Source organism: Branchiostoma belcheri, unplaced genomic scaffold (genome assembly GCF_001625305.1).
Source record: "Branchiostoma belcheri isolate BF01 breed outbred unplaced genomic scaffold, Haploidv18h27 scaffold17, whole genome shotgun sequence".
In the NCBI taxonomy this organism is placed as follows: Eukaryota; Metazoa; Chordata; class Leptocardii; order Amphioxiformes; family Branchiostomatidae; genus Branchiostoma; species Branchiostoma belcheri.
Genome location: NW_017803157.1, coordinates 445245 through 456131, shown reverse-complemented (window position 1 = coordinate 456131; position 10887 = coordinate 445245). Strand labels below are relative to the sequence as shown.

At 43.8% G+C, this 10887-nt stretch overlaps 3 protein-coding genes across 3 annotated transcripts in view; all 3 read right to left on the bottom strand.

Annotated features, from left to right (window-relative positions):
- LOC109466562 overlaps window positions 1-3743 on the bottom strand; it is an 11268-nt gene extending 7525 nt beyond the window's left edge. Inside the window, exons 1-3 of the mRNA XM_019764294.1 lie at window positions 3530-3743; window positions 1265-1410; window positions 292-487 (exon numbers count right to left, since the gene is read on the bottom strand). Of these exons, the coding sequence (XP_019619853.1) occupies window positions 292-487; window positions 1265-1410; window positions 3530-3743 (556 nt within the window). The remainder of the gene's footprint in view (window positions 1-291; window positions 488-1264; window positions 1411-3529) is intronic.
- A 1697-nt stretch (window positions 3744-5440) lies between these two features.
- On the bottom strand, window positions 5441-6772 carry LOC109466561. The gene is made up of 4 exons (XM_019764293.1): window positions 6741-6772; window positions 6334-6422; window positions 5905-6068; window positions 5441-5617 (listed from the first exon to the last, which is right to left on the bottom strand). The coding sequence occupies exons 1-4, from the start codon at window positions 6770-6772 to the stop codon at window positions 5441-5443; spliced, it is 462 nt and encodes a 153-aa protein (XP_019619852.1).
- Window positions 6773-8317: 1545 nt separating this feature from the next.
- LOC109466560 (folic acid synthesis protein FOL1-like) lies at window positions 8318-10325 on the bottom strand. Its single transcript, XM_019764292.1, has 2 exons — window positions 10023-10325; window positions 8318-9488 (listed from the first exon to the last, which is right to left on the bottom strand). The coding sequence occupies exons 1-2, from the start codon at window positions 10323-10325 to the stop codon at window positions 8829-8831; spliced, it is 963 nt and encodes a 320-aa protein (XP_019619851.1). The 3' UTR covers window positions 8318-8828.
- Between the last annotated feature and the right edge of the window lie 562 nt (window positions 10326-10887).

Here is a 10887-nt window from a genome sequence, read left to right as displayed (position 1 = left end):
TAAACATTGGATAAAGCTTACATTACTATAGGAATTTGCATAATCTAGGCAAAAGCAAATGGCTTACAAATATATTTGTCCAAATTATCAAATCAGTCGCACATGTTTCTTGTGAAATATTTTCAATTTCTTTGAAGGCAAATGATATCTCTGACATTCGTATTGGCAGTGATACACAACAGTTCTTTTGAAAATGATGAACTATCAATGGGTAAACATCATTAGAAGTCACAAGTATTGCTGAGCACTGAATCGCTTAAAAGGAAGAATAATTTTAACCAACAGACTCACACAGAGCATTACTCATCTCGCCAAGACGCTGCAAAACATCAGCTCGGTCTCGCTTGTTACTCGCCAGATCGCGCTTCAAGGCGTCAACAGTGGTGGAAAGATTGGAAATTTCGGCATCTACGGCGGTAGACTGTTGGAAAATGTTGTCCACGTCACGCTGCAAGCCGTCAACAGTGGTGGCCAGTTGAGACATTTCCTATTCGCCAGAATACCAAACAAAACAAAACAAAACAAAACTGAGAAAGAAACAGGCGGCTTCAACCTAGCTTCAATAAAAGGACAACAGCTAAAAACAAGAAGCAATGTCCATTGAAAAGTATCTAGAAAACAGAATCTGTGATGCCATTGTATTAAATACAAATAGTAATAAATAATACAAATACAATAGAGAACAAGACTGATTATGACAATGAAAACATACAATTTCATGGCGACGGTGGTTGTTGTTAGGGTTATTGTTTGCATGACACTCTATTATAATTTTGGGAAAGCCCCGTTGTGGTCTGTCATGAGTTTGTTGAAAATAACAGTTGAGGTCGCAAGTCTCTGGGAAAACCTGCCCTACTTTCTATACATGTACCTTGCTAGGTCTAGACAGATACAGTGCAGTTCAGTAGATCACTCCTCCCCCCCTGAGTGTTTAGTGATGAACGAGCCCCGGGAAGGTAGGGCATCCCTGCAGAAAGGTTTTCCCAAGGGTTTTCAGGAATTTTACTAATAAGTAGGACTGTGGGCATAGATGTGTGTCAGCAAAGTTCCAGTAAAATTCCTGTACAAATCTACATTCTTGCCAACTGCACACAGTTTTGTACTATTAGGCTCCCCCTGGGGCGTCGCCAAAATATAGTAAAAAAATGAACAAAAAATAAATAATAAGCAATTGGTATTTACGGGAAACCCTCCTGATTAACCCCTAGGTTTCTTGGGTTGTCCTGCACATTTGTTGTACATATTTCAGTACATATTGCATTACCTCTTTATTGAGAAACGTCAGCGGAGCGAGTCCCACAGAGACTAGGCTCAGCAGCACGGCGATGCCGGCGGCCAGACAGCTGCGGTGGGAGCGGAGGAAGCCACAGACACCACGGTGGCCGCTTGCTCCACCCGGATAAGTTCGATCTGTGGAAAAATAGAAATATTTGGTTCAGGTTATAGTGAAGTCTACCTGAAAGTTGAAATCCACAAAAATTCTTCTACGTTTCCGACTTTGGTACAATCAATCCTTGAGTGTGTGTGTGTGTGTGTGTGTGTGTGTGTTTCTTCGTTCGTATATGCGTGTCCGTGTGTGTTTGTGTGTGTGTGTTTCGTCGTGCCTGTGCGCGCGCATGTGTGAGTGTGTGCGTGTATCAGTGTCGGTGTGTGTGCGTGCGTGCGCGTGTGTGTTTGTGTGGTCTCATAAGTCAAGAAGCTTCGGATGAATTAGCTTTGGAACAGGTAAGCGTCGGTCTTGATGAGACCTGAAAATTATTAGATTTTGGGCCCCCTGGCGGCTTGTTATGGTACTAAAGTGGAACTTCTACTTGTGAAACCTCGCGATCTGGACATGAATTGATGATAGATACCTCTTGCGCTTGGAAAGAAGTGTCATTAGTTTGGGTCCCCTAATAGTTTGTTCTCGAACTGCAGGGAAGTTTGTTAAAAAATCTTTGACAGAGGATAACTCAATAACTTGTTGACAGATCGTCGTCATTTCTATTATGTAGGTAGCTTATGTGATGCTTGATAAAATTAGATGACAATAATGCAAATCAGGAACTAATTTGCATAATTATTGATAATTCCATGCATCTGCTGCATCATCGAACAAACACCATTTCTCGTTGTCAGACGATTTTAGTATTGTGGTTATTTGTTCTTTACTGCATGAATACCTGAATTGCAAGCAGTTATTGAGTAAATGTGATTCTGGCTGTTGTCAAGGACATTCCATAGGGAATATGTATATCGAATATAATGTCCTTGCTGTAAGGAGGGCAACAAAATTTCTTTCTTTTTTTTTCAATAGGGCGAACATCAATGTGGGCGATGATGTCATCCATACATATTAGATGTTGTGGCCTATTAAGCAAGAATAAAAAATTTCAACCTTCCGGTATGTAGTTATGGTTTGTGTTATCGTTATATGGCTATCAAAATGCCCTTCTGACAAATGGCCCAGCTCCCCTTTGTAAAATCTCGCCAACAACAAATCATGCGTGGGGTCGTGTGGTATATAACGGTGCCAGAGTGTTCGTCTCGGAACCAAGAAGTCCCGGGTTCGAACCCTGCCATGCCACCGATCTTGTGCCCAATTGGGAAAGGCACTTTACACGACTTTAATCACTTCGCTCAGGTGAAAATGAGTATTGCATTGTCCTCTGTGTTGGTGGCGGCATGAAAATAAGTTGAAAAAAACTTGAGTGTGCCGTCACCACGTCTTGTGATTACATGTACATGTTGGAATTTTGTTTAAATCATGCCACTACAAACACCTTATTGAATATTCCTACCTCGACTACATACATCTAACAAAAGTCTACCCGATCGAAACCTTCTTTCTACATCCATGTTTGTTTACTCTCTCTACATAATATACTGTTGGTGTCCTCCTCTCCCCTACCATGCTGCTCATACACAACCACTTCAACCAAAAAAAGGCAAAACCCCTTCGAGATCGACTTACGTAAATATTTTAGTTACTGCAATGTACATGATAATCGCGACAAAGACATAGGAGAATTACACCATAGTAAGAATTATTACTCGTACACATGTATTACTTAACGTATTCCGCTATTGCATCATAATCTTAACTGCGTCCATCCAAACAAAACCATAGCCACTGAAATCAACACTACCGTATGGAGAATGATGATTAAATATCCACTATTTTAGATTTATGCTGAGGTCATATTTCCAAACCGGGGCCCGGCTGGGCAGTCTTATGGAACGAAAGGTATGATATAAAAGACAAAAAAAAAGTTGAAAAGATTAATGTGGGGAACTATCTGCGTATATTATTGATATAAATTGTTGATTTTTCGTTAATGCAAACAGCCAGGCCAGGTTGGACATGTGACCTCAGCATACTCTCCAAACAATGTTTACGCCCCGGAAAAAAAAAAAACATTCCAGTGCAAAAAAGAAACCCCGATTAAAAAGCCTAAAAACACACCAAAAATAAGCCCGAACCCAAACCTCTGCTTGGAGAGTAACCTCAACATTAGGTGGAAATATATTCTGATAACACATTCATTACCTGTATGGGCGTACGTTGCGTAACGCCTCACTGCCTCGGCTTCTTCGTAATCGTCTGAAGGCGTTTCCAACCCTTCTTGCAACTTGTCAGGAGCGTCGTTTCCCCGGCGGACACGCCCGCGTGAATCGCCCTGGTGGCCGGGCGGCGGCCTGCTGGCATGGCCACTGCGGGGTCCGGAGCAATCGACCCGAACAGGGTGTGCTTCTTCATACATTTTGGACTGTACTGTACTGACAGGCAACGGGCACAACGTAACGGCTCTCCAATGTTGTGAAAAATGCATAAATGTAGAAAATAATAGTCTGAAGACGTCAGTATAAATTTTGGTCCTTATATGGAATAGCCGGTCCTGTATGATGTCTTTCTAATTGGAATTTGTTATTTTCACAATTTGTAGACTAATCTTTAGAACAGAGAAGTAATTTGGAGGAACACTGTTTGAAGTAATCCTTTCATAGGGGATTTCAGAAGTTTTAATTTTTGTGCGGGCTTTTTTTAAAGTTTTCAAAGTTTTGCCGCTGCCCGTGCGCACCGAAGCTTCTATAGCTGTAGCCTGGTATCCAGTCCATCGTGGTTGGGGCAGGCTGTCGTCGGGGCTCTAATAGTTTTTCTCCGTCCAGCTGAACACACCGCCCGGTAGGGGAGTTACGCCTGTGGTTGAAGATTGGCACGCCAGGAGTTGATTAGCTCCACAGGACCGATCGTGGTGGGGCTAATCAAACAGCGGGGAACCTAGATGAGGCGGGCGGGGAAGAGCTTCAGCAGCCCCGAAGAAAATCCGCCCCAACCGCGATAGACTGGTTACTATAGCTGTCACGCTTACAGCTCGCCCTTATGTTGGGGACGATTGGAGCCACACGAGTAGGAATAGGCAGAGCTCGCTTAGACACTAGAACCCCTGTTAAGGCAACATTTGGTCTCGTTACTTAAGAAGTTTCTTTTCACACGAGTATGGTATATATATATGGTTGGAGCAGCTGGGTTAGAGAATAAACAAACCGACTAGACTACTTTTGAGATCAAAATATGATTTTAACAGTGAAGTGATCAGCATAGATGATTCCTTTTAATTGCCAACATTATATAAGGTTGTGTTTAAATATATAATAGAAAATTACAATATAAATGTGCTAACAATTGTAGGTACACTACAGGTATGATTGTATTTATGTCTGATATTAGTAGTGGAGATCATCAACTCTCTGTAGAAGTGTAGATGGCAATAGTCTAGAAAGTTCCTGGACGTGTTGATAAAGCTATATCATATACAATGTAGTATATTCTCTACGGTTGACAGTATGGTTTGATAATATCAGCCAGATGCGGAAATGACGCCACCAGGTCCTCCTCCTTGCCCATCTCAAAACCCTTCCATTCAAAACCTGTGAAACAACAACATTAATCAGGAATAGGATGTAAATGACATTGATTCATGAAAAAACCCCTAAGCCTGTCACACATACATGTAACTGACCGTAGTCAGACCCCCCCCCCAACCGCTGGCCGAGAGAGTTGACAAACGGTTGAGAATCAGTCAAGAGGGAGTCGGCAGTTTTCGGCAAGAGATCGGGGTGGTTGGGAGTGACTTGGGAGAAGGTCCGAAAGCATTCGGGGGTTCGGTTGTAAGAAGGTCGTAAGCTAAACATATGCTGTCCTGTTACAGTACTAATTGTCAAGCTGGTCTTCAAGACAGACATGGTCTTCAAGACTCATAAATGCTGCAAAAGGCCAGCATGTGCCGATTTGTCTATGTACTGCCGAAAATTCACAATACCAGCTTTGTATTCCTGTGGTTTAGCAGCATTTTTTGGCCGGATTTTTTTATTCGCCCGCGCGCACACTAGTTTGGGGGTCTTCAGGGGATGTCATCCATAAAATTAAGGCAGTTTGGCCTAAATGCTGGTACAGAAGCTAGTACTTACCCGGCGCCACCATACAGCTGATGAGAGAGAAGCCTCCACCGTTTGTGAGTTCCGCAGCCAGCCACACCTCTGCCGGCACCAGGACCCCGTACCGCGCCTCGGCGTGCTCCAGACTGCTCCCCAGTACAGCGGAACTGTACACACCTTTTTCGTCTATCATATGAATCTGTAACATGGATATACATGGTATCATTCAGTTCTATTGGATACTAGTAGTCAAGATCTAACGCTGAAGCAACAGGAAAACGACAAACACAAAAGGTCCACTGCAGTAACATAGGGACCCCCCACGAGGCCCATTTTCGTACTTGACCACCGTCTACCCAATGGTAACCTGCAGGCCAAAAATCATGACCATCGATTTATGCCTTCAAGAGTTATGCCGCATAAATCCACAGTTTCCCCACCATACACAAACCGATTTCATAGCCTTCTGACGAAGGCAACACACACCTTGAGGCAGCCGCCATCGTGGTACAGCCATATCTCGTCTGACGCCAGCCTGTGCCAGTGGGACATACTGTTCTTCGGGAGGAGGTAGTAGCAAACTGTGGCGACTCTGGAGTCTTTGTTACCGTGAAGGTGTTCGTTCTGTTGGAAAGTCAGTACGGAATCCACTGGTTATTACCTACGCCAAGACGGTTATGTCTTCCCAAGCGTTTATGTGTCTGTTTGTGTGTCTGCGTCTCTCTCTCTCTCTCTCTCTCTCTGTGTCTCTCTCTCTCTGTTAAGGTTAACGTTCTCAACTTGTTCGCTCAGGCGCTCGATCACTCACCGAGTCACTCACTCACTCACTCACCCTCTTACCTACCTACTCACTCACTCATTCACTCAATCATCCACTCACTCACTCACTTACTCTCTCACTCACTCTTACCTGACAGTGAACTGTTGACTTGAATGTTTCTTTGAACCATCCTCCCTCTGGATGTGGCTGTAGATCGTACAGCTCCACGAGTCGCGCAACCTCACTAGATAGAGCAGGAGGGGGAAATGAGGTTTAAAATGAGCCTGATTCGCAGACTTCTGAGGCGGTGGCGTTCATTTTTTCGCGGCGAAACCGTGTCTCCCGGCAAAGTCCCTCTGTGTCAAAACCGTCTCTCCGTGGCATAACTCGCGTCGCTCACCGAAAAAATTAACGCTGCCGCCTCAGAAGACTACGAATGAGGCTAGTTTAAAGGGCTCTTGAATCAGCCGTAAAATAAACAAGAAAAGCGACTACTTTTTAATTATGTAAGTTCTTGGGTCGTCTTCTGTTGTGAAAAGACGGCAGTAAAGATATAACATACCTTTGCTCTTTTCTGTCAATATCCTGAGTCATCTTGTATATCTCCTGATGAGGCTGCAAAAGGGTGAACACATTGGGTATACTAGTACCCTAGCACTGTACTTTGCAGCTGCATTTTCATGCAGGCAGGGCTCGAAATTCATTTTTGGGAACGTTAACAAGTGCACCGGTGCACCCAATCTAAAAAACTTGGGTGCACAATTTTTTTGGGTGCACCATATAAAATAGATAAGTAGAAGTCAGCAAAAACTAATTATGTTTCATTTCTAAAAATAGTACTACAAAGGATTTTATTTTTCTTTTGACACTTAGATAATAATATGCTGTATACTACTACAATTGTACACACATGTAAACCTACGAGAATATTTGGGTGCATGCAAAGGTGCATCCACAGCTCCAAATTTTGGTGCACTTAGACGCACATTCACCCAGTATTTCGAGCCCTGTGCAAGTTTCCCTTTGCAAGGGACGCTGGGATTGCAGCATAAGTGGTCATTAAGCAGTGACCTTGACCTCTTCCTTGACTCCCTTCGGTGTATGACGACACTTCCGGTTTAGATATTACTCGAAACGCAATGCGACTATCTTTAGTTAAAAAAAAACAACCCGAAACCGAACATTTACCACTTCATCACTTTAGATAATGCCACTTGCGTGCAAATCAAAGGACACCCAGGATCAAATGCGTCGTCCGGCCCAGTTTGGGAGAAACCATTGACAAAGGAAACTGTCAAAATGAGTGCAAACAACCTACGCTACGTATAGCGGTCATATCCTGACTGAACATTCACTATAAACAACCACGCGTTAAGGAGATAAAACTAAATGTAATTTGTAACGGAGGACACTACCAAGTGCAAGAATTCATAGAGAATAGAATGCAGCTATAGGGTATACCAAGTCCTTCGCTAAGAAACTATATACTATGACAAGCAGTCACGAGAAATACGCGATTTCCCCACCACTACGTATACTCACTACGGCTACCGTATAACCTGTGATAGTGAGTTACCTCTTTATGTTCCTATCCGTGTGCGTGCCAGCAGGACAGGGTGTTAGAAATGAACCACGTACGTCAGAAGGCAGGTATAATGGGGTCGAGGTCGTACATGAGACGGGTCAGTGCGCATCTCAGCCAATACCGGTCCGACCACATGTAGTTCATTAGGGTCTGACTGTGCTACAAGTTTCCAGGCACGTACACCTTTCCCCGTGTGATTATACTCCAAGAGCCCTTAGCCATCATGTCAAAATTACTCGCTTTTCAGCCTTAAAATTGTCTCAACCATAATCAAAGACAGGTGAAAGCTTAATGTTTTTCTTGTGGTCACTATAGATCGACCGGGCCGGTTGTTAAAACTCTATTAAATGTCTAAATGTGACTCGAATCATGTCGTAATCCTGAGTCGAGAAAGGACAAGGTCGACATCGAAATCCGATGATACTACACGCGCAAACTACAGTATTGCTGTACGTTAGATGGTGCGTTGTAACGTAACATTATTGTATTATATGATGATTCATGCAAAATCACAACAAAATGCACAGAAAAATAAGCCTTAATTTTCGCTACGGTCTGAAGTGTTCTTGTATAGAATATTGTACAAAACAATAGTTATCCCAACTTTCTGGTTTCAGTTTTTTATGAATTCACAAGAATCGAAGTTTGCATTACACTCGTCCCATTAATTACCGAAAAGTAAAACCTTTGATTTACTCTGAACACCTTAAATTCATGATCAGCCATTAACATCACCTAGTGCCCAAAGCTATATTGCAGCGTTGAGTAATCTACGCATCTCACTGCAACCTTTCCCAATAGGTCTACACTACTAGCTTTGACGAATCATCTAGCCTCTACTAGGCTTTGGGAAGCGGTTGGAAAGTAGAAATTCGTCAAATAGACAGATGATATGCCAAGGAGTTGCTCCGCGCTAAGAGAACAGTTAGCCGGTCTCTTTGGTAGGCCCACTCCCCTGGCATGTTATCTTTATTGACCAAATTTTTACAGCAACTCTTTCCAACCCCTTCCTGAAGCCTGGTAGAGGTTATTTGTAACATGTCATCCACAAAATCAGTTGCCTATCTAACGGAAGAGTTCCACGATGGGGAATGTATTAGCATAATCCTCGCGGCCCGTTATGTCCGTGGCTATGGAGGATAGCGTGCTGCCATTGGTTGGATGAATCAGGTGTGGAGAGATCTCAGCCAATGGCACGGCCACATGAGCAAACCGGAGAACGTCTGGGTCGGGCACGTTCTTCGTTCTGATGACGTGGCCGTAAGGCGAGCTGTGATTGGCCTCTTCTTTATCGATATCGATAACGCCGTATTCCAAAACTTCTGACCCCCAGAGAGAGATGTCGATGTCGATTGTACAGGGGCCGTGTTTGTTGTTGGGGTCTCGCACGCGTAGAAGCTCCTTTTCTATTCCCAACGTGAAGGTTTTCAGTTGTGTTGGCGCCATTTCCGTCAGGATTTGGACCGCCATGTTGACGATATCCGGCTGGTTTGTTTGCAGCTGAGGCGGGGTGAGAAATGGTGAAGACATCTTGAGCACCAAGACTTTCTTCTTCAAGAAGGCGATGGCGTCTTTCAGGTTCTTCCTAGGGTGGATGTTAGAGCCGAGGGAGAGATAGACCACGCTGTCGTTGAAATCGTCCGGCGTTCTCTCTATCTGGACACCGACAGAGTTACAGAAACGCGCTACCAGTGGCTTGTGGACTAGGACTTGGACCCATGGCACCTGTATAACGTTGTAATATAGAACGCATGAAATATCACATTTTGTTTTGAAGTACATGAGTATGCCCAGCTTCAATGGCCATCAGTAACATGTTAAATTGAAGTATTTTTTTCGAATTTTTTGGGGGAACATTTGTGATGATGAGAAACTAAACGCAGAGGTTATTGTCATGTCCGTGTTAAAAACGTTCAATAGCTCCCAACATACAATTCTAACCTGACAGGAAAAGCTATCTGTCACACACAAAAAAATCCAAGTCCATAGCATGTTCAGGACAAAAGATACAAAAACCGGAAGTTCTGCTTCAGTACCAAGGTCAGCCAACAGGCTAGGAGGCCCATATTTGACCTTCTTCTTTCTACGACCTACCAGCATACCAAATATCATCAGAATCCATAAAGGCGTTCTGAAGTTATGCTGACTAAAATGTGCGGAAACACAGACACAAACACACACACACACCAAAACCTACATTTTTCATGGAGGTTTTGGTGTGTGTGTCACACCAAAATCATATACACCAACAACACAAACCTTGTATAAAGCGATACAGATCCTGGCCACATCCGTTGCCAGTTTCTCCACCAAGTTAAAAGACGTTGACTCCACGTAATTGATGACGTCTTTCGAAACATCACTGTAGTTCACGGAATCTCTGACGTCATCGCTTTTTCCTGCTTCGCGGACATCGCACCCCAGGCGAAGACTGATGATGACCTCCTGTTTTTGTCCTATCTCGTCTTGAAGCAAGCCTGCCTCTGTGCGGCAGCGCAAGTCGTCTATTCTTATAACGTCATAGCCTCCTCCACTGGGAAGCTTACAAGTACCACGGGACATCTGGAAATTATCATTTTGAATAATAAGTAAATTGGGAAATTCAGTAAGCCGCCCCAGTCACACATACGCCCTTTTCCCACTAGGATAAAATCATCCGGGTCGAACCGAATTGATTCGCTTTGATCCGGCTTCAAGCCATTCCGGACAATCTTATCCTAGCGGGAATGGGGCCATAGCCGACCTTTGTGTCCCGACTATCCCAAGACCATGATGGTCTGTGGTTGGCAGTTGATCTGAAAAATTGCATTCCGGCTGCCTACGCCAGCCAAATGTTTCAACATAATTACAACGTTCGAAATGTAAAATGGGAGAGCGCGAGGTCTGGACCAGATAGTCCGGAATGTGTTGTGAAACGGTCGGGAGCCGGTTGGGAGGAAGTCAGCATGGTCGGGTGTCAAATTTGGAGACGAGTCCCTCCCGAATCCTTCCCAACCGAGGTGACCCACCACCCAACAATGGTGCCTGCCAGGGATTTATTAAACCAAAACCAAACTCTTCAATAACCTCTTTGGTCAAACCTAGAACCCTTAGGTTTTAAGTCAACGACCCTGAAATCATATTG

Excerpts from the sequence above, each read along its gene's own strand:
- LOC109466561 (XM_019764293.1), bottom strand. The coding sequence starts at position 6,772 with ATGACTCAGGATATTGACAGAAAAGAGCAAAG. Across the intron at positions 6,423-6,740 it reads ATTGACAGAAAAGAGCAAAG|TGAGGTTGCGCGACTCGTGG; the intron begins GTATGTTATATC and ends TGCTCTATCTAG. Across the intron at positions 6,069-6,333 it reads ATTCAAGTCAACAGTTCACT|TGGATTCCGTACTGACTTTC; the intron begins GTCAGGTAAGAG and ends GGTAATAACCAG.
- LOC109466560 (XM_019764292.1), bottom strand. The coding sequence starts at position 10,325 with ATGTCCCGTGGTACTTGTAAGCTTCCCAGTGGAGGAGGCTATGACGTT. Across the intron at positions 9,489-10,022 it reads TCTGTATCGCTTTATACAAG|GTGCCATGGGTCCAAGTCCT; the intron begins GTTTGTGTTGTT and ends AACGTTATACAG.